Raw genomic sequence first — 26,723 nt, 5'->3', positions numbered from 1 at the left:
ATGGTGCCCGTCAATGCTGTGATGGCAATGAAGACCAAGATGTATCAGGTAATGCCTGTGTCTCCGTGGGCCCCCAAGCCGGGCCCTAGGCAGGGGCCTCTCCATGCGGATTTTAGTCCAGTTCCTTCTGCTCTGTCCCTGGGGTTCTCAGCCTTGCCTGCCAATTGGAGTCACCTGGGGAGCCTTAACAAATGCTGATGCCCCGGCCGCATATCTGGGATTCTGATTCACTTATTGTGGGTGGGGTCTGGCCATCAAGATGTTTTAAAGCTTCCCAGGCCATTGTATTGGGCAGCCAAGATTGAGAGCTCCTGACACATGGTTAGATCTTGTAGGCCAGTGACTGGAATCAGAAGGTCTGTGAGCCTCCGAGAGAGTCTTTGTTTCCCACTGTCTTGTTTATTATGTGTATGTGTGACTCAGCTTTCAAGAGTTGAGTACAAATTACCCCCTACTTTTTTCCCTCTTTTTAGCTCTTACCTTATACCAGACATGGTTTTAATCTCTTTATTTAAATTAAAATAATTAATTTCTAAAATGGGGCCTTGCTGTGTTGCCCAGGCTGGTCTCAAACTCCTGGCTTAAGTGATCCTGTTGCCTCAGCCCCTCAAAGTGTTGGGATTACAGGTGTGAGCCACCATACCCAGCTTTCAGCTTTTTATTTTTGGAGATATTTTGTATTTTAAAAAGTTTAAATACCCAAATAATAGAGTGAGGTTTCTTACTATAAAAAAGTTCAAATCAAGCTGGGCTCACCCCTGTAATTTCGGCATTTTGGGAGGCCAAGCTGGGTGGATCACCTGAGCTTAGGAGTTCAAGACCAGCCTGGGAAACATGGTGAAACCCTGTCTCTACCAAAAATGGAAAAGTTAGCTGCGTGTGGTGATGCGTGCCTGTAGTGCCAGCTACTTGGGAGGCTGAAGCATGAGGATCACCTGAACCCAGGAGGTCGAAGCTGTAGTGAGCCATGATTGTGCCACTGCACTCCAGCCTGGGCAACAGAGTGAGATCCTGTCTCAAAAAAAAAAAAAAAGTTTAAATCGTACAAAAGTACATAAATTAAAAGAGGATACCCCCTTCCCTACTCTCAACCACTGCAAATATATAGAAGCAAATCCTTCTAGAACTTTCTATGTATGTATATACAGACCTGATTAATGGTATAGGTTTGTTTTTATATATGTGGGTTTTATTTTGTTTGTTGAGATGGAGTCTCACTTTGTTGCCCAGGCTAGAGTGCAGTGGTGTGATCTTGGCTCACTGCAACCTCTGCCTCCCGGGTTCAAGCAGTTCTCCTGCCTCAGCCTCCCGCGCAGCTGGGATTACAGGTGCCCGCTACCACACCCAGCTAATTTTTGTATTTTTAGTAGAGATGAGGCTTCACCATGTTGGCCAGGCTGGTCTTGATCTCCTTACCTCAGGTGATCCACCCAGCTCGGCCTCCCAAAGTGTTGGGATTATAGGCATGAGCCACCATGCCTGGCCATTATATATGTTTTGTGTGTGTGTGATATTATTACCATACCTGTTTTTATCTAAATGGGTTCACATGGCAGCATGATTTTTGTCTTTTGGCGCCCTGCTTTGGGGACCTCTCTGTGCTGTGCCGTATAGCTTCAATTCATTCTCCCGACCTGGTGCCTTTTGGTCTATAACGGAGATGGTGCGGTTTATTTCTCTGCTCTCTGTTGATGGATATTTATGGTGTGCTGTGGAATTCCAAATGGGAGCACTTGGCTGCACTGTTGGTACCACAGGGAGATGAGTTTCAGGACATGGGCCCATTGGAAGGAGAGGCCTCACGGGGTAGGGTTGGGTGGGATGGGTGAGGCAGGGGCTTTAGGATCGAGTCACCCTTCAGTCTCTTGATGTGTAGGATGCCCTGAGTGGCCCGACTCAACCCATTTCAGTCCCTGGCCTCCAGATCACGTAGCTTAAATTCTTCCCATCTGTGACCCGGGGATGACTGTAGCACTAAACGATAGAGTTCTTGTGATTGTTAAGTGTCTGAATACATGTAAAATGCTTAGAAAAGTTGCTGGTATACACAAAATCCTGGGTGGTAGTAAAAATATTTAACAACTGCACTGCACAAGTATCCACTATTTGGAACCAGTACTAGCCAGTACAGAAACATTTCATTATTTTAACAACCATGGGCCAGGCACAGGGGCTCATGTCTGTAATCCCAGCTCTTTGGGAGGCGGAGGCAGGAGGATGGCTTGTGGCCAGGAGTGCAAGACCAGCCTGAGCAACATAGCAAGGTGCCATTTCTACAAAAAATACAAAAATGAGCTGGGTGTGGTGGCATGTGCCTGTGGTTCCAGCTACTAAGGAGGATGAGGTGGGAGGATCGCTTGAGCCCAGGAATTCAAGGCTGCAGTGAGCTGATTGTGCCACTGCACTGCAGCCTGGATGCCAGAGTGAGATGCTGTTTCCAAAAAAAAGAAAACTGGGCTGACAAGAAATAAGAAAACAGGCTGGGTGCGGTGGCTCACGCCTGTAATCCCAGCACTCTGGGAGGCCGAGGTCGGTGGATCACTTGAAGTCAGGAGTTCGAAACCAGCCTGGCCAACATGGTGAAGCCCCATCTCTACTAAAAATAGAAAAATTAGCCAGACATGGTGGCAGGCATTTATAGTCCCAGCTACTCAGGAGGCTGAGGTAAGAGAATCTCTTTAACCCAGGAGGCAGAGGTTGCAGTGAGCCGAGATCATGCTACTGCACTCCAGCCTGGGCAACAGAGTGAGACTCTGTCACAAAAAAAAAAGAAAAAATAAGAAAACAGAAGAAAAACACCACCACCATGTCTCCTGTGTTTGGGTCAGCAGAATAGGGACTGAATCCCTTCTTTTCTGCACACCTGAAGGGTTTTTCTTGCCTCTATTCCTGGATTCTAAATTGAGTGTGTTTCTCCAATGTCTAACCTAACATGATTTGAAGGGGTTTCTTTTCCTTGATAGCGGGGTCTTTTGGTGTGGTCTTGGGGCTCAAGAGTAGGGCTCATAGGGATTACAGGGTCAGCTCTCCCACCCTCAGGAGGCCCATTTTTAATAGACAGTGATGTTGAGGCCCAGTGTGGTGGCTCACACCTGTAATCCCCGCACAGGAGTTTGAGACCAGCCTGGGCAGCATAGTGAAACCCCATCTCTATTGAAAAGAAAAAAAAAATCAATATAAAAAACATTTACATGTCAAAGTATATAATAAAGTTTATGAAAAAAATAGCTGGTGATGTTGAGTGATGGGCTGATGCCAGGGTCGCCCCAGCTGTGTTGACTGCCCTTCTCTTCCAAGGTGGCCCACATGAAGAGCAAAGACAATCGGATCAAGCTGATGAACGAAATTCTCAATGGGATCAAAGTGCTAAAGCTTTATGCCTGGGAGCTGGCATTCAAGGACAAGGTGCTGGCCATCAGGCAGGAGGAGCTGAAGGTGCTGAAGAAGTCTGCCTACCTGTCGGCCGTGGGCACCTTCACCTGGGTCTGCACGCCCTTCCTGGTGAGTGAAGCCACATTTTTCCTGGCCCTCATTGTTTGATGTTTTATTTTGTTTGCGTACCTGAATATTTTTAAAAGGTCACTATGTCGCCCAGGTGCAGTGGCTCATGCTTGTAATCCCAGCACTCTGGGAGGCCAAAGCAGGCAGATCACCTGAGGTCAGGAGTTCAAGACCAGCCTGGCCAACATGGTGAAACCTAGTCTCTACTAAAAATACAAAAAAATAAGCTGGGTGTGATGGCACATGCCTGTAGTCCCAGCTACTTGGGAGGCTGAGGCAAGAGAATTGCTTCAACCTGGGAGGCGACAGTTGGAGTGGGCCAAGATCATGCCACTGGTCTCCAACCTGGGTGACAGAGCAAGACCTTGTCTTAAAAAAAAAAAAAAAAAAGTCACTGTGTCCGCAAGGCCTTCCCTGAACACTTGGTTTAAACATTTGCCATCTTCTCCATTCTCCTTTATTTTATTCACACTTAGCAGCTTCTAGCCAACCTGTTTAGGAACCATTCGTTATCTATTTACTGTGATATAAGCAGCTTGTGCCAGAATGTAAACCAGTGCCCCCTGCTTCCTGCATTAAGATAGCCTTGCAAGACAAAAAGTGTGAGCTGAGTCGAATGGCATGCTTGGTGCCATAGTTGATCTACATTATGGTGCTGCCTCCTTATTTTGTCACCAACTGGTCACAAAGTATGGACTGTCAGTGTCTCATGGGCCACATGTCAAATGGCATGGTCTAAACACACTCTAAAATTTACTTATTTTGGGCTGGGTGCGGTGGCTCATGCCTGTAATCCCAGCACTTTGGGAGTCCAAGGTGGGTAGATCACTTGAGGCCAGGAGCTCGAGACCAGCCTGGCCAACCTGGCGAAACGCTGTCTCTGCTAAAAAAAAAAAAAAAAAAAAAAAAAAATTACCTGGGCATGGTGGTGCGTGCCTATATTCCCAGCTACTCAGGAGGCTGAGACATGAGAATCCCTTGAACCTGGGAGGCAGAGTTTGCAGTGAGCCGAGATCGAGCCACGGCACTCCAGTCTGGGCAACAGAGCAAGACCCTGTCTCAAAAAAGTAAAAAAAATAAATAAGTAAAATAAAATGTACTTATTTCATTGTCTGCTTTTCCCCACTAGGATGTCAGCTCCAGATGGGCATTTTTGTCTTTTCTATTGACTGCTGTGTCCTCAGTATGTAGAACAGTGCATAGCAGGTGCTGAACAAATATTTGTCATCCATTGTAAACAAACAAAAAAAATACAGAAAGATATAAAATGAAAAGTATATTGTCCTCTCTTCCATCAGTTTCTCTCTTCCAAAGTGACAGTTTTGCATATGCTTTTAGAGGAAAATGGACAAGCATATAGGTATTTAAAAAGACTTTGACAGATTTAAATGGAATCATACTGTACATAGTGTTCTCTTTTCTGTAGTTAATAATATATAGTCTTGGTTCATTCATTCTGATCTACTTCATTTTAGTTTTTTTAGGGGGTTTTGTTTTGTTTTGAAATGGGGTCTGGCTCTGTCCCCCAGGCTGGAGTACTGTGGTGCGATCATAGCTCACTGCAGCCTTGAACCCCTGGGCCCAAGCAATCCTTCTGCTTTAGCTTCCTAAGTAGTTGGGACTCCAGGTACACCACTACCACTCCCAGCTTGTTTCATTTGCATTCATGATGGATGCTTGCCTGATGTGTGGATGTGCCCTGCTGGAATTACCCTTTCTGCCATTCCTAGCAAAAACAGGTTGTTCCCTGTTTTTTTTTGCTATTATGATCCATGCTACACTGAAGGTTCTGTTACCCGTCCTGGGGTATGGTAATGGGTCTATCCCTGCCTAGCTGTCTTCGAAAAGTTTAGACAATAGTGCAACTTACCATTTTGCAAAGTTGGCCGCAAATCAGGAGACCACATAGAGATGGACTATGGAAATTCCCTTTTAAGCACAGTTAAAAACAGTTAATGGTGAAGGATGACTTCAGATCATGCCCCATGTTTGTTTTTTCTTTCTTTTTATTAACTGTGTCATTCTTTTTGTAATGTTGTGCTCATTACAACTATTCCTTCTTGGTCAGGTTGGCAAATTATATGTTTTTCTGGCAAGTTTCTGTGAAGCAGTTAAACATGTTTACAAATATGAACTTTTTGGTTAAACTACCACCTGCTTCATCTTAGCTGAGTTGCAGGTGGACTGTCTAAGGAAGCTCCAGCCGTTTCAGCATTTGTGAAAGCGTGTTCATGCTGACACTGAATTTTCTTAGTTTTGCCTTACATTTCTCAGGGTCTGGAACTGCAGGAGAGATGGTGTTCAAATTCAAGCTTGCATCAGAATCACCTGGAGAGCTTATTATATTTTATTATTATTTATTTATTTATTGAGATGAAGTCCCAGTCTGTCACCTAGGCTGGATTGCTGTGGCACGATCTTGGCTAACTGCAGTCTCCGCCTCCTGGATTCAAGCGATTCTTCCACCTCAACCTCCAAGTAGCTGGGATTACAGGCGTGCAACAACCATGCTCAGCTAATTTTTAAAATATCTTTAGTAGAGATGGTGCTTCACCATGTTGGCCAGGCTGGTCTCGAACTCCTGACCTCAGGTGATCCGCCTGCCTTGGCCTCCCAAAGTGCTGGGATTACAGGTGTGAGCCACTGTGCTGGCTGACAGCTTGCTACTATAAAACTCAGCTTTCTGGGCCCCACCCAAATTTTCGGTTTTAGTAGGTCTGGGTGGGGCCCGAGTATTTGCATTTCTAACATATCCCTAGGTGCTGCTGCTTCTGGTTCAGGTCAACATGTGGAGACATTGGAGTGGATCCTCACTGCCTAAAGTATGGTCCGTGGACCAGCAGCCATGGCATCACCTGGTGCTTGTTAACAGTGCAGAATTTCAGGCCTCAGCCCAGATCCACCGAAACTGAATCTGAGTTGTAACTAGTTCTCTAGGTGGTGTGTATGCACATCAAATTTCGAGAGAGACTGGCAGAAAGTAGGAGTAAAGAAACTTTTTTCTGTAAATACTTTCGGAATTCCGGGCCATATAGTCTCTGTCACAAATACCAGTCTCTTCCAGCATAGTGCAAAAACAGCCTTAGATAATATGGAAATCGATGGGTGTGGCTATGTTCCTGTAAAAAAGTATTTAGAGACACCAAAATTTGAATTTTATAGAATTTGCTTGTGTCGTGTAATATTCTTTTGATTTTTTTTTTAACTTTTAACAAATATGAAATCTGGCTGGGCGCAGGGGCTCATGCCTGTAATCTCAGCACTTTGGGAGGCAGAGACAGGCGGGTTGCTTGAAGCTAGGAGATTGAGACCAGCCTGGCCAACATGGTGAAACCCTGTCTACTGGAAGTACAAAAATTAGCTGGAAGTGGTGGTGCGCACCTGTGGTCATAGCTACTCAGGAGGCTGAGGCAGGAGGATCACTTCAACCCAGGAGGCAGAAGTTGCAGTGAGCCAAGATCATGCCACACACTCCTGGCTGGGCAACAGAGTGAGACCCTTTCCCGCCACCACCCCCTGCCCCCCAACTCCCCCACCAAAACAAATTAGCCAGGCGTGGTGGAGGATGCTGCTCATCCAGCTTTTTGGGAGGCTGAGGTACGGGAATCGTTTGAACCCGGGAGGCAGAGATCACAGTGAGCTGAGGTCACGCCACTGTACTCTAAGCCTGGGCAACAGAACAAGACTCTGTCTCAAAAAAAATAAAAAAAATGAAATCAATGCTGAGCTCATGGGCCTTGTGTAAACAGGTGTGGGCCAAATGTGGACCTCAGCCATCCTTGGCCAGCCCCTGGCTTAGAGGACTGGAATGTTCTTCTGAGAGTCAGGACACGTGCCACATGCTACTGCCAGCCCACAGTGTGACCCCAAAGCTGGTCATCTCACTTCGCTGGCTCTAGATTTTGTCACATGGAAAATGAAGGGGTTAGATTCCAAGCATGTCAAATACTGGGCTCTGTCCTCCCTCCTCATGCCCACAGCAGACACCCACAGTCACTCATGGGGTTCTTTCCCACTGAGTTATGTTCAAGCAGCCCTCCAGGTGACTGGTGCCAGTGGCCTAGAGTTGAGCAAGAAATGGCATCTCGTTGCCCTTCTGTAACTCCGTGTTCCCTAAGATCACTTCTAGCTCCAATGCCCTTGCATTCTGCCTTGTACATTGCATTCTTCTTACACTCCAATACCTTGACTTTACCGGGGTGCACTGATGAACGCTCTCTTTTTTTGTTTTTTGGAACCAAGTCTCGCTCTGTCACCCAGGCTGAAGTGCAGTGGTGCCATCTCAGCTCACTGCAACCTCCACCTCCCAGTTTAAGCAATTCTCCTGCCTCAGCCGCCCGATTAGCTGGGATTACAAATACGCACCACCATGCTTTGTTAATTTTAATATTTTTAGTAGAGATGGGTTTTTGTCATGTTCGCCAGGCTGGTCTCGAACTCCTGACCTCAAGTGATCCACCTGCCTTGGCCTCCGAATGTGCTCGGATTACAGGCATGAGCCACCGCGCCTAGACTCTCCTTTTTTTTTTTGAGAAGGAGTCATGCTCTCTCGCCAGGCTGGAGTGAAGTGGCACGATCTCAGCTCACTGCAATCTCCACCTCTTGGGTTCAAGCGATTCTCCTGCCTCAGCCTCCCGAGTAGCTGGGATTACAGGCGCCCGCTACCATGCCCAGCTAAGTTTTGTATTTTTAGTAGAGACGGGGTTTCACCAGGGTTCAAGCAATTCTCCTGCCTCAGCGTCCGAGTAGATGGGATTACAGGCACATGCCACCATGCCAAGCCAATTTTTTGTATTTTTAGTACAGATGGGGTTTAGCCATGTTGGCCAGGCTGGTCTCAAACTCCTGGCCTCTAGTGGTCCACCCACCTCGGCCTCCCAAAGTGCTGGGATTACACGTGTGAGCCACCATGCCTGGTGGGTCTTACTTTAAAAAGTAGGAAGTAATGTATTTGCATATGGTGAAACATAATTAAAGCTGCACCAGATGGTATTCATACAGCCGGACTTCTCCACACGTGGCCACCTCAGCCTGCTGACATTCGCCGACAGGTCATCCTTTGTCCCTGTGTTGTAGGGCCTGGCCTGCACACTGTAGGATGTTTCCCAGCATCTGTGGCCTCTCCCTGCCAGATGCTAAGTCGTACTTCTTCCTGTTCTTCCCAGTGGTGACAATGGAAAATGGCTCCAGGCATTGTGAAGCGTCCCCTTGGGGGACAGAATTCTCCCAGTTGAGAACCACAGTCCATAGTGAAAGGCCCAAGCCCTTCCTCCCAACACCAGTCACCTTGCTTCCCTCTCTCCATGTTTCTTGTGTGTTTTTCCAGAGTCTGCGTCTGTATCACTGTAACGGTAGATACATGTCATACAAGTAGTTACGGTTACTTGATTCTGTTTACTTTACTTTTATACAAGTGATAGTAAGAGTCATACATAAATACATACAAAATGGCTTTTTTTTCTTTTTTTCTTTTTTTTTTTTTTTTTGAGACAGGGTTTCACACTGCTGCCCAAGCTGGAGTGCAGCGACATGATCTTGGCTCACTGCAACCTCTGCCTCCCAGGCTCAAGTGATTCTCCAACCTCAGCCTCCCAAGCAGCAGGGACTACAAGCATGCACCACCATGCCCAGCTAATTTCTGTAATTTTTGTAGGGACAGGGTCTCACTTTGTTGCCCAGGATGTTTTCAAACTCCTGAGCTCGAGCAATCCGCCTGCCTCTGTCTCCCAAAGTGCTGGGATTGTAGGTATGAGCCACTGCACCTGGCCTTGATGGCATTTTGAAAGGTCTTCTCTTAGAGGAAAAGATCCAAGCCAGAGGGCGCTGGTGATGAGGTTTGGTCTGCGCCTTGTGTCCCGCTTAGGAGGGGATGGGCAGTGTGTTCTCACAGCTTTTTGCTCTGCACATTGGATTCGTTGGCAAAACCCACAGTTTCCAGGTTGTCACTAAACTTTGCTTATCACTTCCTGCCCTGTTCCCCATTAGGAAACCACAGCAGAAGATGCTTAAGAGCAGGACTGGCTTTTCTTCTCTTTTTTCTTTCTTTCTTTCTTTTTTTTTTTTTTTTCAAAGAGACAGGGTCTTGTTTTGATGCCCAGGTTGGAGTACAGCGGCTTGACCACAGCTCACTGCAACCTCCAGCTCCTGAGCTAAAGTGATCCTCCTGCCTCAGCCTCTGGAGTAGCTGGGATTACAGATGTGAGATACTGAACCCGGCTACCGGCTTTACTTACCCTTTTCTTGACCTTCCTTGCCATTTAGTTTCCCGGAGTTTCCAGAAACAGAGTTTGTTGAGCTGTTTGGCAAGAAACAGATGGGCCTGGGTGTCAGTTAGGGAGACCTTGTCCTGGCCGAGGCATCGAAGCCTCTGACTACATTAGGATAAAATATGTGGCCTTCAGTTCCCCTGGAAGGTGTCTGAGTGTTTTTTCCACTGGTGCATTCCTGTGCTTCAAAGACGATGAGGTGTTTACCCAGCGGTAGGTGTGATGGAAACAGAGGCCAGGGAAGGCCAGGGATGCCATCCAGGGACTGATGGCACTGTTTTTCTGGAATGCCAAGCCTGGCATTTACCACGTCCACCTAATGCACTTTCCTGAAATAGCATTGCCAGGCAACCGTCAATATTTAACATTTTCTGTCTTGGATGATTTGTGAGCTTCTTGCCTTCTGTTTACCTGGAATCTCCCTTTGTTAGAATAATTCATCATTCTCTGTGGTAATGATCTGTCCTGTAGTTCTCTGCTGATCATATCCTAGGGTCCATGGAGACACGGCCACGACCATGTCATTTTATTTATTTATATATTTATACATTTCTGTATTTTTGAAACGGAGTCTCATTCTGTCGCCCAGGCTGGAGTGCAGTGGCACAATCTCAGCCCACTGCAACCTCCACCTCGTGGGTTCAGCTGATTCTCCTGCCTCAGCCTCCTGAGGAGCTGGGATTACAGGTGTGTGCCACCACACCCGGCTAAGATTTTTGTCTTTTTAGTAGAGATGGGGTTTCACCATGTTGGCCAGGTGGGTCTCAAAGTCCTGACCTCAAGTGATCCGCCCACCTCGGCCTCCCAAAGTGCTGGGATTGCAGGCGTGAGCCACCACGCCCAGTCAGACCTTGTCATTTTGTGCTTGTACCCGCAAAGCATAGGGAACTTGGCAAATGGTTCATGCTCCGTAAATGTATGTAGGTAAATGAACAAATACATGAATGAATGAGAGGTTGAAATAAATCATATTAGTTAGGAACTGTCTTGCAAATGAAGAAACGTAGCTTAAATCAACTAGAGTAAGAGAAGAGGGGGATTTTTGAGTCATAAAACTGAAAAGTCTAGAAAAAGACTTTCAAGCATGATGGGGTTCCAGGCATAGCTGGATCTAGGAGTTCGCAAGACAATGTTGGGAATAACAACGTCTCTGACTCTCAGCTCTGTTTTCTTGATGGTGGTTTCTTTATTAGCTGGCAGTTTCCTGATCATCCTGTCACCTCAGCAACCTCTGTGAACAGAGAGTCTTACTCTTTTCCCCAGTAGTTCCTGCAAAGCTATGGGATTGAGTCTCATTGGTTGTGGTCGATCACATGCTTCTTCCTGAGCCAGTCACTGAGCCCAGGGAGATAGGATGCTTGGGTCAGCCAGGGCTGGGTCATGTCTTTCAGGGCTTGGGGCCAAGGTAGGGGGTGAGGGAGGAGGTTCATCTGTGGCTGAAGCTCATAGGTTGAGATTGGGAGAAGTTCAGTTCCCCCAGAGAAAATTGCGTGTTGCCATAAACAGCAGTAGATGCCAGGCAGGCAGTAAGAGCAGATAGCTTCACACAGGGCATCAGGATTTTTAGGGGGTGGGCTGGAGAGTAGGGGTTCCATTCATTGGTTTTCCACGTTTATCAGAAAAGGCACCTAGGGGACAGGTGCTCCTCACTGTGTATGAAGGACTTTCGCACCCTTGACCCTCGCCTATTACAAGGCGAACTCCAGTCTCCTCCTGCCTGGAGCCCCAGTCATTGTGCCCATCCTACCAGCCTCTTCGGATTTCCAAACACTGCCTGTAGGGAGCCTGTTAAAGCCTGTACTTCCACTAGACTGTGCGTCTCAGGGTTGCCAAGCCCTCCTCAGTCCCCAGCGCATAATGGGTGCTCAGTTAATAACTGAGGGGTGGATGGCTAGATGACTTCTTCCTCCTGGAGAAGACAGGACCGTGGACCTGAAAGGGTCTGTGTGATGTCCTGTCCCCTCTCTGTGTGTGCCCTGTGCTGCCAGCAGCTGGCATCGATTGGTACTTGGCTCACCAAGAGGGCTGGTACGTTTTGGTGGTGAGATGCCTGAGGCCTGGTTTGCTTCATTGCTGAAGAGACACCTCTGATGTGCTCTTCTGCCCTCAGGCAAATTCACCTACCCCTTCCCCACCCATTTATCCACTCCTACCCATCCATCATCTACCCAGCAGACATTCACTGAGCGCCATGATCTAGGCTCTGTCCTAGGCTCTGACAATACAGCAGTGAATACTACAAGTAATAATCTCCAGTCATGGAACATTCATTTTCACAGAGAGAGACAGACAAGGAACAACAGGCACAATAAATAAAACCTAGTGCTAGAGAAAGCCATCCTAAGTGCTATAGAAAGAAAAGAGTCAGGTCTTTGTAATAGGGGTGGCTTGCAGTTTTAAGTAGGGTGGTCCAAGCTCACTGAGAAGGTGACACTTGAGGAAAGACTTGATGGAGGTAAAGAGGCCAACCAGGGAATAGCTAGAGCACATGCAAAGGCCCTGGGGCACTACTGTGCCCATTCATAGGTGGGATAACCATGGAGGCTGAAACAGTGGCAGTGAGGGGAGAGTGACAGATGAGGCCAAATGAGGTACAGGGAAGGGACTTTACAAATCAGCTGGGCCCTGGGATCTGAGTTAGCACTTTGACTTCTACACTAAAAAATAGGTTGACTTTGGAGAGGTACTTTTTAAAAAATTACTTATTTAGAGACAGGGGCCTCACTCTGTTACCCAGGCTGGTGCGGGGGCACAGTCATAGCTCACTGCAGCCTCGACCTCTTGGGCTCAAATGATTCTCCTGCCTCAGCCTCCCCAGTAGCTAGGACTACAGGTGCGTGCCACTATGCCTGACTTATTATTATTATTATTATTTTGAGAGGGAGTCTTGCTCTGTCGCCCAGGCTGGAGTGCAATGGCGCGATCTTGGCCCATTGCAACCTCCGCCTCCCGGGTTCAAGTGATTCTCCTACCTCAGCCTCCCAAGTAGCTGGGACTACAGGCACGTGCCACCACACCTGGCTAATTTTTGTATTTTTAGTAGAGACAGGTTTTGCCCTGTCGGACAGGCTGTTCTTGAACTCCTGACCTCAGGTGATCCACCTGCCTTGGCCTCCCAGCGTGCTGGGATTACAGGGTAAGCCATTGAGCCCAGCCACCTGGCTTATTTTTTAAAAAATTTTGTAGAGACACAGCCTTGCTTTTTTGCCCAAGCTCAGCTCAAACTTCTGGCATCAAGTGATCCTCCCTCTTTGGCCTCGCAAAGCATTTGGATTACAGGCATGGGCTACCATGCCTATCGAAATTTATTTTTTTAATGGAGGTATAATTCACCATTTAAAAGTGTGCAATTCAGTGGTTTTTTTATGTAGGTGGTGTGAAGGTCACCCAGTGGGTTTTTATGTAGGTGGTGTGATGCTTGCCCAGTGGGTTTTTGTGTAGGTGGTGTGAAGGTCACTCAGTGGGTTTTTGTGTAGGTGGTGTGAAGGTCACTCAGTGGGTTTCTGTGTAGGTGGTGTGAAGGTCACCCAGTGGGTTTTTGTGTAGGTGTTGTGAAGGTGACCCAGTGGGCTTTTGTGTAGGTGGTGTGACGCTCACCCAGTGGGTTTTTTGTATAAATGATACGACAGTCACCACTAATTCCAGGACATTTTCAATACCCCAAAAGGAAGCCCTGTACCTGTTATCACTTGCTCCCCAAACCTTCCATTCCATCCCAGGCAACCACTAATCTGCTTTCTGTCTGTCTCTATTTATCTACTCTGGACATTGCATATAAATGGAATCAAACAACAGGTGGCCTTTTCTGACTGTTTCTTTCTTTTTTTTTTTTTGAGACGAAGTTTTTTCTCTGTTGTTGCCCACCTGGAGTGCAATGGCACGACCTTGCCTCACTACAGCGTTTGTCTCCTAGGTTCAAGTGATTCTCCTGCCTCAGCCTACTGAGTAGCTGGGATTACAGGCATGCACCACCACTCCTGGCTAATTGTATATTTTTAGTAGAGACGGAGTTTCTCCATGTTGGTCAGGCTGGTCTGGAACTCCCGACCTCAGGTGATCCGACCGCCTCAGCCTCCCAAAGTGCTGGGATTTCAGGTGTGAGCCACCCCGCCTGGCCATCTGACTGGTTTCTTAGCGTGATGTTTTCAAGGTTTATCCATGTTTTAGCATGTATAAGAATTTCACTCCTTTTTATGGTTGAATAGTCTATCATGTAGATACATGTAGACCCTTTTGAGTAAAGAATATCTCTGGGCTGGGCATGGTGGCTCACACCTGTAATCCCAGTATTTTGGGAGGCCGAGGCAGACAGATCACTTGAGGCCAGGAGCTCAAGACCAGCCTGACCAACATGGCGAAACCCCATCTCTACTAAGAAAAATACAAAAAAATTAGCTGGGCATGGTGGTGGGCGCCTATAATCCCAGCTACTTGGAGGCTGAGGCATGAGAATCGTTTGACCCTGGGAGGCAGAGGTTGCAGTGAGCTGCGATCGCACCACTGCACTCCGTCTTATGCAAAAGAATGAGACTGTGACTCAAAAAAAAAAATGTCTTTAGGTAAGATGCCAGTGTTTCATTACCACTTAGAAGATGGGAGCCAGGATGGGTGCAGTGGCTGATGCCTGTAATCCCAGCACTTTAGGTGGCCGAGGCAGGCAGATGGCCTGAGCCCAGGTGTTCGAGAACAGCCTGGGAAGCATAGGGAGACCCTGTCTCTACAAAAATAAAAAAATTAGCCAGGCATGGCGGTATGCGCCTGTAGTCCTAGCTACTCGGGAGGGTGAGGTGGGAGGAATGCTTGGGCCCAGGAGGTCGAGGCTTTGGTGAGCCATGATTGCACCGCTGCACCCAGGGATCATGTGTCCCTGTCGTTTTGAGCACCTTGCCTCCCTCTTGACATTGGAGCCTGGAAAATTTCTGTGCCATGGCTCAGCGTCATCTGTCTTGTTAATGTCAGAGCCAGAACACGAACCAACTCTGGCTGCCCATGGGACTGGGCTCTTGCTTATGGGACCACATTAATAGATTCCTTGGAAGAATGATCTAAGGAATTTGGACCAAATCTTGTAACAAGAAATAAAAGCAGCTGCCATCTGTTGAGTTTTACTGTGCTTGGGCCCTGTGCAAATAAGCACGCTACATAAGCGCCAACAGCTCTTAAAAGCCTATCATGACTTCCATTTTATAGATGAGAAAATAGGGGCTCGCCTGGAGAGGTGAAATAACCAGGGTCCCACAGCGGATATGGCAAAGTATATGGTTTTTATTTTTAAGCTATATGACCTTCCAGGAAGTAACAATGAAATGGCAGTACTGAGACCCTGAAAATACATGGGACGATGGCCAGATGGCAGGGCTCTTTGGGTAGAGTGGGAGAGGCAGCTCCCTTGAATGGTGAGAGGGAGGAGCCAGGTGGCCACCTAGATGGAAGATGGTTTCAGGCAGAGGAAATGGCAGGGGCAAAGGCCTGGCTTGGGGATTGTGCTTGGTGCTTTTGAGGAATACTAAGAATGCCCCTCTAGGACATCGCTGAGAAAGTTGATGGGAGAGGCCAGCTCTTTGGGCTCCTCCTGGTCGTTGATTTATCCAGTTCATTCCTGGAGTGTTTAGTGAACACCTGCTATGTGCCAGATACTGCCCCAGGTGTTTCCACGAGCTCCAGCAGCCGGTCAGTTGTGGCCACCTGGGGAGGGCCCGAGCGCATCCCCAGGGCCTGTCACTGCTTCTAGGATGATGACTCTCACTCAGGGCACAGCAGTCAGCACCGGGCGTTCTGCTTGCAGGTGGCCCTGTGCACATTTGCCGTCTACGTGACCATTGACAAGAACAACATCCTGGATGCCCAGACAGCCTTTGTGTCTTTGGCCTTGTTCAACATCCTCCGGTTTCCCCTGAACATTCTCCCCATGGTCATCAGCAGCATCGTGCAGGTACAGGGGGAAGCTGGGGCGACTTCCGAGAGGGGGCCTTGGGGTTCCAGGCCACAAAAGCATGGAAGTGCCCCTGAGCGCAGCCTCTAGATCACACTCCCGATCGGGCTCCATGAGGCCCGGACCAAGGCTGCCATGCTTTTGTCTGGTCATGCCCGAAAGAAAGAAAATGCATTTGACTTCTTGACAGAGAATTTGCACTTGATTATATGAATCAAGTTTAATGCAGCAAGGCTTTCCCATGCTCTGGAAGAATCTTTCCGAAACACTCTGTTCTCTTCTGCTATTCCTCCGCCATTCCTATCCTTTTTTTCAAAAATGTAGCTCTTGTCTGACTTGATTGATTTTACAACCCACTGATAGGTCTTGACCACCCACGCTTTGAGAAACCCCAACCTTACAGCTGGGTGCGGTGGCTCACGCCTGTAATCCCACCACTTTGGGAGGCTGAGGTGGGTAGATCACCTGAGGTCAAGAATTCGAGACCAGCCTGGCCAACATGGTGCAACCTCATCTCTACTAAAAATACAAAAATTAGCCACGTGTGGTGGCGGGTCCCTGTAATCCCATCTACTCGGAAGGCTGAGGCAGGAGAATTGCTTGAGCCCAGGAGGAAGAGGTTGCAGTGAGCCAAGATTGAGCCAATGCACTCCAGTCTGGGTGACACAACAAAAACTCCGTCTCAAAATAAAAAAAAAAGAAAAACCCCAACCTTATGGCCAGGCATGGTGGCAGATGCCTGTAATCCCAGCACTTTGGGAGGCCAAGGCAGGTGGATCACCTGAGGTCCGGAGTTTGAGACCAGCCTGGCCAGCATGGGGAAACCCTGTCTCTACTAAAAATACAAAAATTAGCCAGATGTGGTGGTGGGTGCCTGTAATCCCAGCTAATCTGGAGGCTGAGGCACAAGAATCGCTTGAACCTGGGAGGTGGAGGTTGCAGTGAGCCAAGATCGCGCCACTGCACTCCAGCCTGGGCGACTGAGTGAGACTCAGTCTCCAAAAAAGGAAGTAATACAACATGAACCCTATGTACACATCACTCAGTTTCAACATCAGCATTTTTTGGCTGGACGCAGTGGCTCATGCCTGTAATCCCAGCACTGTGGGAGGCCGAGGTGATAGGATTGCTTCAGCCCAGGAGTTCAAAAATCAGCCTAGGCAACATAATGAGATCCCTACTCTACAAAAAACAACAAAATGGGTGTGGGGTGCACACCTGCAGTGGCTACATGGGAGGCTGAGGCAGAAGGATCACTTGAGCCTAGGAGTTTGAGGCTGCAGTGAGTTATGTTTGGACCACTCTACTCCAGCCTGGGCAACAGAGCTAGACTCTGTCTCAAATAAAGAAACCAAGGCTGGGTGCAGTGGCTCAGGCCTGTAATCCCGGCACTTTGGGAGGCCGAGGTGGGCGGATCATGAGGTCAGGAGATCGAGACCATCCTGGCTAACACTGTGAAACCCCGTCTCTGCTAAAAATACAAAAAAATTAGCCAGGTGTGGTGGCAGGCGCCTGTAATCGCAGCTACTCGGGAGGCTGAGGCAGGAGAATGGTGTGAACCCAGGAGGCGGAGCTTGCAGTGAGCCTAGATTGTGCCACTGCACTCCAGCTATGTTGATTTCCTGCACCCATTAACTCGTCATTTAGCATTAGGTATATCTCCTAATGTTGTCCCTCCCCCCTCTCCCAACCCCACAACAGTCCCCGGAGTGTGATGTTCCCCTTCCTGTGTCTATGAGTTCTCATTGTTCAATTCCCACCTATGAGTGAGAACATGCGGTGTTTGGTTTTTTGTCCTTGTGATAGTTTACTGAGAATGATGTTTTCCAGTTTCATCCATGTCCCTACAAAGGACATGAACTCATCATTTTTTATGGCTGCATAGTATTCCATGGTGTATATGTGCCACATTTTCTTAATCCAGTCTATCGTTGTTGGACATTTGGGTTGGTTCCAAGTCTTTGCTATTGTGAATAGTGCCGCAATAAACATACCTGTGCATGTGTCTTTATAGCAGCATGATTTATAGTCCTTTGGGTATATACCCAGTAATGGGATGGCTGGGTCAAATGGTATTTCTAGTTCTAGATCCCTGAGGAATCGCCACACTGACTTCCACAATGGTTGAACTAGTTTACAGTCCCACCAACAGTGTAAAAGTGTTCCTATTTCTCCACATCCTCTCCAGCACCTGTTGTTTCCTGACTTTTTAATGATGGCCATTCTAACTGGTGTGAGATGGTATCTCACTGTGGTTTTGATTTGCATTTCTCTGATGGCCAGTGATGATGAGCATTTCTTCATGTGTTTTTTGGCTGCATAAATGTCTTTTTTTGAGAAGTGTCTGTTCATGTCCTTTGCCCACTTTTTGATGGGGTTGTTTGTTTTTTTCTTGTAAATTTGTTTGAGTTCATTGTAGATTCTGGATATTAGCCCTTTGTCAGATGAGTAGGTTGCAAAATTTTTCTCCCATTCTGTAGGTTGCCTGTTCACTCTGATGGTAGTTTCTTTTGCTGTGCAGAAGCTCTTTAGTTTAATTAGATCCCATTTGTCAATTTTGGCTTTTGTTGCCATTGCTTTTGGTGTTTTAGACATGAAGTCCTTGTCCACACCTATGTCCTGAATGGTATTGCCTAGGTTTTCTTGTAGGATTTTAATGGTTTTAGGTCTAACATTTAAGTCTTTAATCCATCTTGAATTAATTTTTGTATAAGGTGTAAGGAAGGGATCCAGTTTCAGCTTTCTACATATGGCTAGCCAGTTTTCCGCACCATTTATTAAATAGGGAATCCTTTCCCCATTTCTTGTTTTTGTCAGGTTTGTCAAAGATCAGATAGTTGTAGATATGCGGCATCATTTCTGAGGGCTCTGTTCTGTTCCATTGATCTATGTCTCTGTTGTGGTACCAGTACCATGCTGTTTTGGTTACTGTAGCCTTGTAGTATAGTTTGAAGTCAGGTAGCGTGATGCCTCCAGCTTTGTTCTTTTGGCTTAGGATTGACTTGGCGATGTGGGCTCTTTTTTGGTTCCATATGAACTTTAAAGTAGTTTTTTCCAATTCTGTGAAGAAAGTCATTGGTAGCTTGATGGGGATGGCATTGAATCTATAAATTACCTTGGGCAGTATGGCCATTTTCACGATATTGATTCTTCCAACCCATGAGCATGGAATGTTCTTCCATTTGTTTGTATCCTCTTTTATTTCATTGAACAGTGGTTTGTAGTTCTCCTTGAAGAGGTCCTTCACATCCCTTGTAAGTTGGATTCCTAGGTATTTTATTCTCTTTGAAGCAATTGTGAATGGGAGTTCACTCATGATTTGGCTCTCTGTTTGTCTGTGATTGGTGTACAAGAATGCTTGTGATTTTTGTACATTGATTTTGTATCCTGAGACTTTGCTGAAGTTGCTAATCAGCTTAAGGAGATTTTGGGCTGAGACAATGGGGTTTTCTAGATATACAATCATGTCATCTGCAAACAGGGACAATTTGACTTCCTCTTTTCCTAATTGAATACCCTTTATTTCCTTCTCCTGCCTGATTGCTCTGGCCAGAACTTCCAGCACTATGTTGAATAGGAGCGATGAGAGAGGGCATCCCTGTCTTGTGCCAGTTTTCAAAGGGAATGCTTCCAGTTTTTGCCCATTCAGTATGATATTGGCTGTGGGTTTGTCATAGATAGCTCTTATTATTTTGAGATACGTCCCATCAATACCTAATTTATTGAGAGTTTTTAGCATGAAGGGTTGTTGAATTTTGTCAAAGGCCTTTTCTGCATCTATTGAGATAATCATGTGGTTTTTGTCTTTGGTTCTGTTAATATGCTGGATTACATTTATTGATTTGCGTATGTTGAACCAGCCTTGCATCCCAGGGATGAAGCCCAGTTGATTATGGTGTATAAGCTTTTTGATGTGCTGCTGGATTCGGTTTGCCAGTATTTTATTGAGGATTTTTGCATCAATGTTCATCAAGGATATTGGTCTGAAATTCTCTTTTTTGGTTATGTCTCTGCCAGGCTTTGGTATCAGGACGATGCTGGCTTCATAAAATGTGTTAGGGAGGATTCCCTCTTTTTCTATCGATTGGAATAGTTTCAGAAGGAATGGTACCAGTTCCTCCTTGTACCTCTGGTAGAATTCGGCTGTGAATCCATCAGGTCCTGGACTCTTTTTGGTTGGTAAGCTACTGATTATTGCCACAATTTCAGAACCTGTTATTGGTCTATTCAGAGATTCAACTTCTTCCTGGTTTAGTCTTGGGAGGGTGTATTTGTCGAGGAATTTATCCATTTCTTCTAGATTTTCTAGTTTATTTGCATAGAGGTGTTTGTAGTATTCTCTGATGGTAGATTGTATTTCTGTGGGATCGGTGGTGATATCCCCTTTTTCATTTTTTATTGCATCTATTTGATTCTTCTCTCTTTTCTTCTTTATTAGTCTTGCTAGCGGTCTATCAATTTTGTTGATCTTTTCAAAAAACCAGCTCCTGGATTCATTAATTCTTTGAAGGGTTTTTTGTGTCTCTATTTCCTTCAGTTCTGCTCTGATTTTAGTTATTTCTAGCCTTCTGCTAGCTTTTGAATGTGTTTGGTCTTGCCTTTCTAGTTCTATTAATTGTGATGTTAGGGTGTCAATTTTGGATCTTTCCTGCTTTCTCTTGTGGGCATTTAGTGCTATAAATTTCCCTCTACACACTGCTTTGAATGTGTCCCAGAGATTCTGGTATGTTGTGTCTTTGTTCTCGTTGGTTTCAAAGAACATCTTTATTTCTGCCTTCATTTCATTATGTACCCAATAGTCATTCAGGAGCATGGTGTTCAGTTTCCATGTAGTTGAGCAGTTTTGAATGAGTTTCTTAATCCTGAGTTCTAGTTTGATTGCACTGTGGTCTGAGAGACAGTTTGTTATAATTTCTGTTCTTTTACATTTGCTGAGGAGAGCTTTACTTCCAACTATGTGGTCAATTTTGGAATAGGTGTGGTGTGGTGCTGAAAAAATGTATATTCTATTGATTTGGGGTGGAGAGTTCTGTAGATGTCTATTAGGTCCACTTTGTGCAGAGCTGAGTTCAATTCCTGGATATCCTTGTTAACTTTCTGTCTCGTTGATCTGTCTAATGTTGACAGTGGGGTGTTAAAATCTCCCATTATTATTGTGTGGGAGTTTAAGTCCCTTTGTAGGTCACTCAGGACTTGCTTTATGAATCTGGGTGCTCCTGTGTTGGGTGCATATATATTTAGGATAGTTAGCTCTTCTTGTTGAATTGATCCCTTTACCATTATGTAATGGCCTTCTTTGTCTCTTTTGATCTTTGTTGGTTTAAAGTCTATTTTATCAGAGACTAGGATTGCAACCCCTGCCTTTTTTTGTTTTCCATTTGCTTGATAGATCTTCCTCCATCCCTTTATTTTGAGTCTATGTGTGTCTCTGCACGTGAGATGGGTTTCCTGAATACAGCACACTGATGGGTCCTGACTCCTTATCCAGTTTGCCAGTCTGTGTCTTTTAATTGGAGCATTTAGCCCATTTACATTTAAAGTTAATATTGTTATGTGTGAATCTGATCCTGTCATTATGATGTTAGTTGGTTATTTTGCTCGTTAGTTGATGCAGTTTCTTCCTAGCCTCGATGGTCTTTACAATTTGGCATGTTTTTGCAGTGGCTGGTACCAGTTTTTCCTTTCCATGTTTAGTGCTTCCTTCAGGAGCTCTTTTAGGGCATGCCTGGTGGTGACAAAATCACTCAGCGTTTGCTTGTCTGTAATTTATTTCTCCTTCACTTATGAAGCTTAGTTTGGCTGGATATGAAATTCTGGGTTGACAATTCTTTTCTTTAAGAATGTTGAATATCAGCCGCCACTCTCTTCTGGCTTGTAGAGTTTCTGCTGAGAGATCAGCTGTTAGTCTGATGGGCTTCCCTTTGTGGGTAACCCGACCTTTCTCTCTGGCTGCCCTTAACATTTTTTCCTTCATTTCAACTTTGGTGAATCTGACAATTATGTGTCTTGGAGTTGCTCTTATCGAGGAGTATCTTTGTGGCATTCTCTGTATTTCCTGAATCTGAATGTTGGCCTGCTTTGCTAGACTGGGGAAGTTCTCCTGGATAGTATCTTGCAGAGTGTTTTCCAACTTGGTTCCATTCTCCCCGTCATTTTCAGATACACCAATCAGACGTAGGTTTGGTCTTTTCACATAGTCCCAAATTTCTTGGAGGCTTTGTTCATTTCTTTTTATTCTTTTTTCTCTAAACTTCCCTTCTCGCTTCATTTCATTCATTTCATCTTCCATCAGCGATACCCTTTCTTCCAGTTGATCGCATCTGCTACTGAGGCTTCTGCAATCTTCGCGTAGTTCTTGAAACTTGGCTTTCAGCTCCATCAGCTCCTTTAAGCTCTTGTCTCCATTGGTTATTCTAGTTATCCATTCTTCTAATTTTTTTTCAAAGTTTTTAACTTCTTTGCTATTGTTTTGAATTTCCTCCCGTAGCTCAGAGTAGTTTGATCGTCTGAAGCCTTCTTCTCTCAACTCGTCAAGGTCATCCTCCATCCAGCTTTGTTCCGTTGCTGGTGAGGAACTGCGTTCCTTTGGAGGAGGAGAGGTGCTCTGCTTTTTAGAGTTTCCAGTTTTTCTGCTCTGTTTTTTCCCCATCTTTGTGGTTTTATCTACTTTTGGTCTTTGATGATGGTGATGTACAGATGGGTTTTTGGTGTGGATGTCCTTTCTGTTTGTTAGTTTTCCTTCTACCAGACAGGACCCTCAGCTGCAGGTCTGTTGGAGTTTACTAGAGGTCCACTCCAGACCCTGTTTGGCTCGGTGTCAGCAGCGGTGGCTGCAGAACTGCGGATTTTCGTGAGACCACAAATTCATCTGTCTGATAGTTCCTCTGGAAGTTTTGTCTCAGAGGAGTACCCGGCTGAGTGAGGTGTCAGTCTGTCCCTACTCGGGGGTGCCTCCCAGTTAGGCTGCTCGGGGGTCAGGGACCCACTTCAGGAGGCACTCTGTCCGTTCTCAGATCTCCAGCTGCGTGCTGGGAGAACCACTACTCTCTTCAAAGCTGTCAGTCAGACAGGGACATTTAAATCTGCAGAGGTTCCTGCTGAATTTTTATTTGTCTGTGCCCTGCCCCCAGAGGTGGAGCCTACAGAGGCAGGCAGGCCTCCTTGAGCTGTGGTGGGCTCCACCCAGTTCGAGCTTCCTGGCTGCTTTGTTTACCTAAGCAAGCCTGGGCAATGGCGGGTGCCCCTCCCCCAGCCTGGCTGCTGCCTTGCAGCTTGATCTCAGACTGCTGTGCTAGCAATCAGTGAGACTCCGTGGGCATAGGACCCTCCGAGCCAGGACACAATCTCCTAGTGTGCCGTTTTCCAGGCCCGTTGGAAAAGCGCAGTATTAGGGTGGGACTGACCCGATATTCCAGGTGCCATCTGTCACCCCTTTCTTTGACTAGGAAAGGGAACTCCCTGACCCCTTGCGCTTCCCGAGTGAGGCAATGCCTCGCCTTGCTTCGGCTCGCGCACAGTGCACTTCACCGACTGTCCTGCACCCACTGTTTGGCACTCCCTAGTGAGATGAAACCGGTACCTCAAAGAGAAATGCAGAAATCACCCGTCTTCTGTGTTGCTCAGGCTGGGAGCTGCAGACCGGAGCTGTTCCTATTCGGCCATCTTGGCTCCACCCCCCCGATTTATGTTTTTTTCATTGTCTAGTGTCTCTAGACTTAAGAATAATAGAGACGATGTCTTGGGTCAATATTATGGTATGTAAATTATATCTCAATTTTTTAAAAAGTGTGTTGCATCTGTAGCCATTATAATAGGAATAGTACAAAAAATTGAGGAAATATTTGTTCAGCGTTCAGAAACTACCACTTGATTAAACAAAGTCACTCATGTTTTCAGTGAAGTTCTGACATACATCTTTGACTTGTTTCCCTTTCATCTTACATGTTAACATAAAAGAAATTATCAACCACATTTGTGTTGGAGCTACGCTCATTTGTCAATTGCAAGCCTAGGTTGGCTACAAATACACCAGCAAAAAAATCAATGAGCTTTCTGCAAGAATCAATTGGTTGTATGGATTTTACAAAAATTGTTATTGTACGTTTTATTATTTATAATAAATGATTTATAATAAATAATTACTGATGATAAAGAGTCAAACTCTGGCCAGGTGTGGTGGCTCACGCCTGTAATCCTGACACTTTGGGAGGCCAAGGTCGAGGGATCACTTGAGGTCACAAGTTTGAGACCAGCCTGGGCAATGTAGCAAGACCCTGTCTCTACAAAAAATAAAAAATTAGCCAGATGTGGTGGCATGTGCCTGTAGTCCCAGCTACTCAGGAGGCTGAGGCAGGAGGATCACTTGAGGTTGCAGTGAGCCATAGTCATACGACTGTACTCCAGCCTGAGGGACAGCGTAAGACCCTGTCTCAGAAGGAAAAAAAAGAACATCCAGCTGCAACTTGGGTATTTCCCAGCCACCAGGTCACACACCACACCAACTCAGGAGGGGGCGTGATCCAGGATGCTCTCTTAGCCACAGGATCCCATGGTACTGCTGAAGGGGGCTGTGGCTTGGGATTGGTGTGGAGGTAAGCAGGGTCTTATCATTGAAAGCAGCTGATGGAGTAACAGGACACAGGGGAGAGTGAGGGGAAGGCCAACATCCTCTGGATGTCTATGGGGCAGGTGTGGGGGGGGTGGGAATACAAAGAGGCCTCGATTTGGAGGGGGAGGATGGTGAGCTGTGTTGGGCATGTTGAATTTGAGGTGCGTTTGGGACATGCAAGTTGGAAATCCAGATCTGGAGTTTTGGAGGAGAGATGGGGGCTGGAGATACAAGTTTGGGCCTTCTGGGAATAGGTGGTAATGAAAGTTGTGGGTATGCCCGGGCTTGATGAAGTATGATCAGGGGGCTGGGTGTGCCTTGAGGGGAGCCTGTAGAGAGGACCTAGTCTGCAAAGGCTGGGCGTGTGTATAGAGCACCTTCGACGTACATAACTCCATCTTAGAAAAAGACTCCATCTTAAATTTAATATGGCACTTCGCCAACAGGGACCGCATGTTTTACCTGATCAATAAAGACTACATCCAGCCAGATAAGGACATAACCAAGCACACTCTCCACTATCAGTCCTCACCAGAAGACTCTGTGACCATAAAAGGAGCAAGACTTCAGCAGCTTGAAATGGCCATCTCAACTGACACCATCTTTCTGTCACTCGTGATCAGCACCCAGCATCTCCCACCGAAGGCTCTGCCCACATCAGTGACTCTGCTATTTACAACAGCCAAGATGTGGAAGCAACCAAAGTGTCCATCAACAGATGAATGAAGAAAATGTGGCATATATACACAACGGAGTACTACTCAGCCATAAAAAAGAATGAGATGCTGTCATTTGCAACATGGATGGAACTGGAGTTCATTATGTTAAGTGAAATAAGCCAAGCACAGAAAGAGAAACTTCACGTGCCCTTACTTATTTGAGGGAGCTAACAATGAAAACAACTGAACTCATGGATGTTAGGTAACTAGAGCACCCTAATGGCACTGGTTCCGGGTTCTTCTCAATGCAAGCCCGCCAAAGGAAAAACCAATCAGAGAGAGGTGTTTTTCCCGCCTCGCTCTAAGCCCCACCCCAACCAATCACAAATCAAGAGTGACGCTCAGACTTAAGACCACGGCACACCGGCTCAGCCAAGAGATCTTTATTGGAGGCAGCAGGCTGGGCTGGGCAGGAGACAGAGAGAGAGCGGTGGGGGGTTTGCTTCTTTTATGCCCAGGAGGGCTGCGTGGATGTTTGTGATTGGTTGGGGTGGGGCTTAGAGCGAGGTGGGAAAAACACCTCTCTCTGATTGGTTTTTCCTTTGGCGGGCTTGCATTGAGGAAGAAGAACCCGGAACCAGCGCCATTAGGGTGCTCTAGTTACCTAACAATGGAGACTGAGAGTAGAAGGATGGTTACCAGAGGCTGGGCAGGGTAATAGAGTGGGAGGGGAGTAAGGATGGTTAATGGGAACAAACACAGATTTAGATAGAATAAGACCTAGTATTTGATAGCACAAGAGGATGACTACAGTCAAAAATAACTTATTGTACATTTAAAAGAGGCCAGGCGTGGTGGCTCACGCCTGTAATCCTAGCACTTTGGGAGGCTGAGGTGGGCAGATCACCTGAAGTCAGGAGTTCGACACCATTCTGGCCAACATGGTGAAACCCCATCTCTACTAAAAATACAAAAATTAGCCGGGCGTGGTGGTGGGCACCTGTAATCTCAGCTACTCAGGAGGCTGAGGCAGGAGAATCGCTTGAACCCGGGAGGCGGAGGATGCAGTGAGCTGAGACTGTGCCATTGCACTCCAGCCTGGGCAACAAAAGTGAAACTCTGTCTCAAAAAAAAAAAAAAAAACGAAAAGAAACAGCGTCTGACCTTGTGGAAAGACACACACGTGTGTGGACCTGGTTATGCCTGATCTCGCGCTGCTCACAAGTGTGGCCAATGTGGAGGGGAGTGTTCTAAATAGGAAGGTCCCGAGTCGGGGCACCTCTTGAGAAGTGACGGAGGGCCAAGAAGTTGCCTCTGGATTAGCGACCTTGGCAGGAGCTCTCCCGCGGGACCAATGGGACCAAAAGCTGGCTGGAGTGGATGGAAGAGTAGGGGGAGAGCCCGAGGCAGCGGGACCAGTCGGCTGGAGGGTGTGACCTAGGGCAGAGACAGCCAGCAGAGGGGAGCGGCCCAGATTCCTGCCCCACCCTCAGGTCCAGGATGTGACCTGTGAAATGGGGGATGTGAGGAAAGGAGGAGTCCAGCTCGAATCTCAGGCTCCTGAGGCTGCAGAGATGGTCCTGGGAACAGGGGAGCTGGGTTGATGAGGGCAGCAGTCCCAGCCTGAATGTCAGGAGACGCTGGGCTGGAGGTCATCTCCACAAGCGCTCCCTGCGTAGGGAGGGTGGGGTCAGGCCTGAAGGGGAAATGCACCAGAAGGGAGTGGTGGAGATAGAATCCAGGGCTCTGCCCACAGC

General features: G+C 46.7%; 1 protein-coding gene across 1 annotated transcript; it reads left to right on the top strand.

Annotated features, from left to right (window-relative positions):
* On the top strand, positions 1–26,570 carry LOC101176852 (multidrug resistance-associated protein 1-like). The gene is made up of 4 exons (XM_030802279.1): positions 1–48; positions 3,298–3,501; positions 15,553–15,699; positions 26,460–26,570. Exons 1-4 carry the CDS (start codon positions 1–3, stop codon positions 26,568–26,570), a joined length of 510 nt encoding a protein of 169 aa, XP_030658139.1.
* Positions 26,571–26,723: the final 153 nt, after the last annotated feature.

Source organism: Nomascus leucogenys, chromosome 22a (assembly GCF_006542625.1).
Source record: "Nomascus leucogenys isolate Asia chromosome 22a, Asia_NLE_v1, whole genome shotgun sequence".
NCBI classification, from domain to species: Eukaryota; Metazoa; Chordata; class Mammalia; order Primates; family Hylobatidae; genus Nomascus; species Nomascus leucogenys.
The sequence above is the reverse complement of the archived record's forward strand: the minus strand, read 5'-3'. Positions and strand labels throughout refer to the sequence as shown.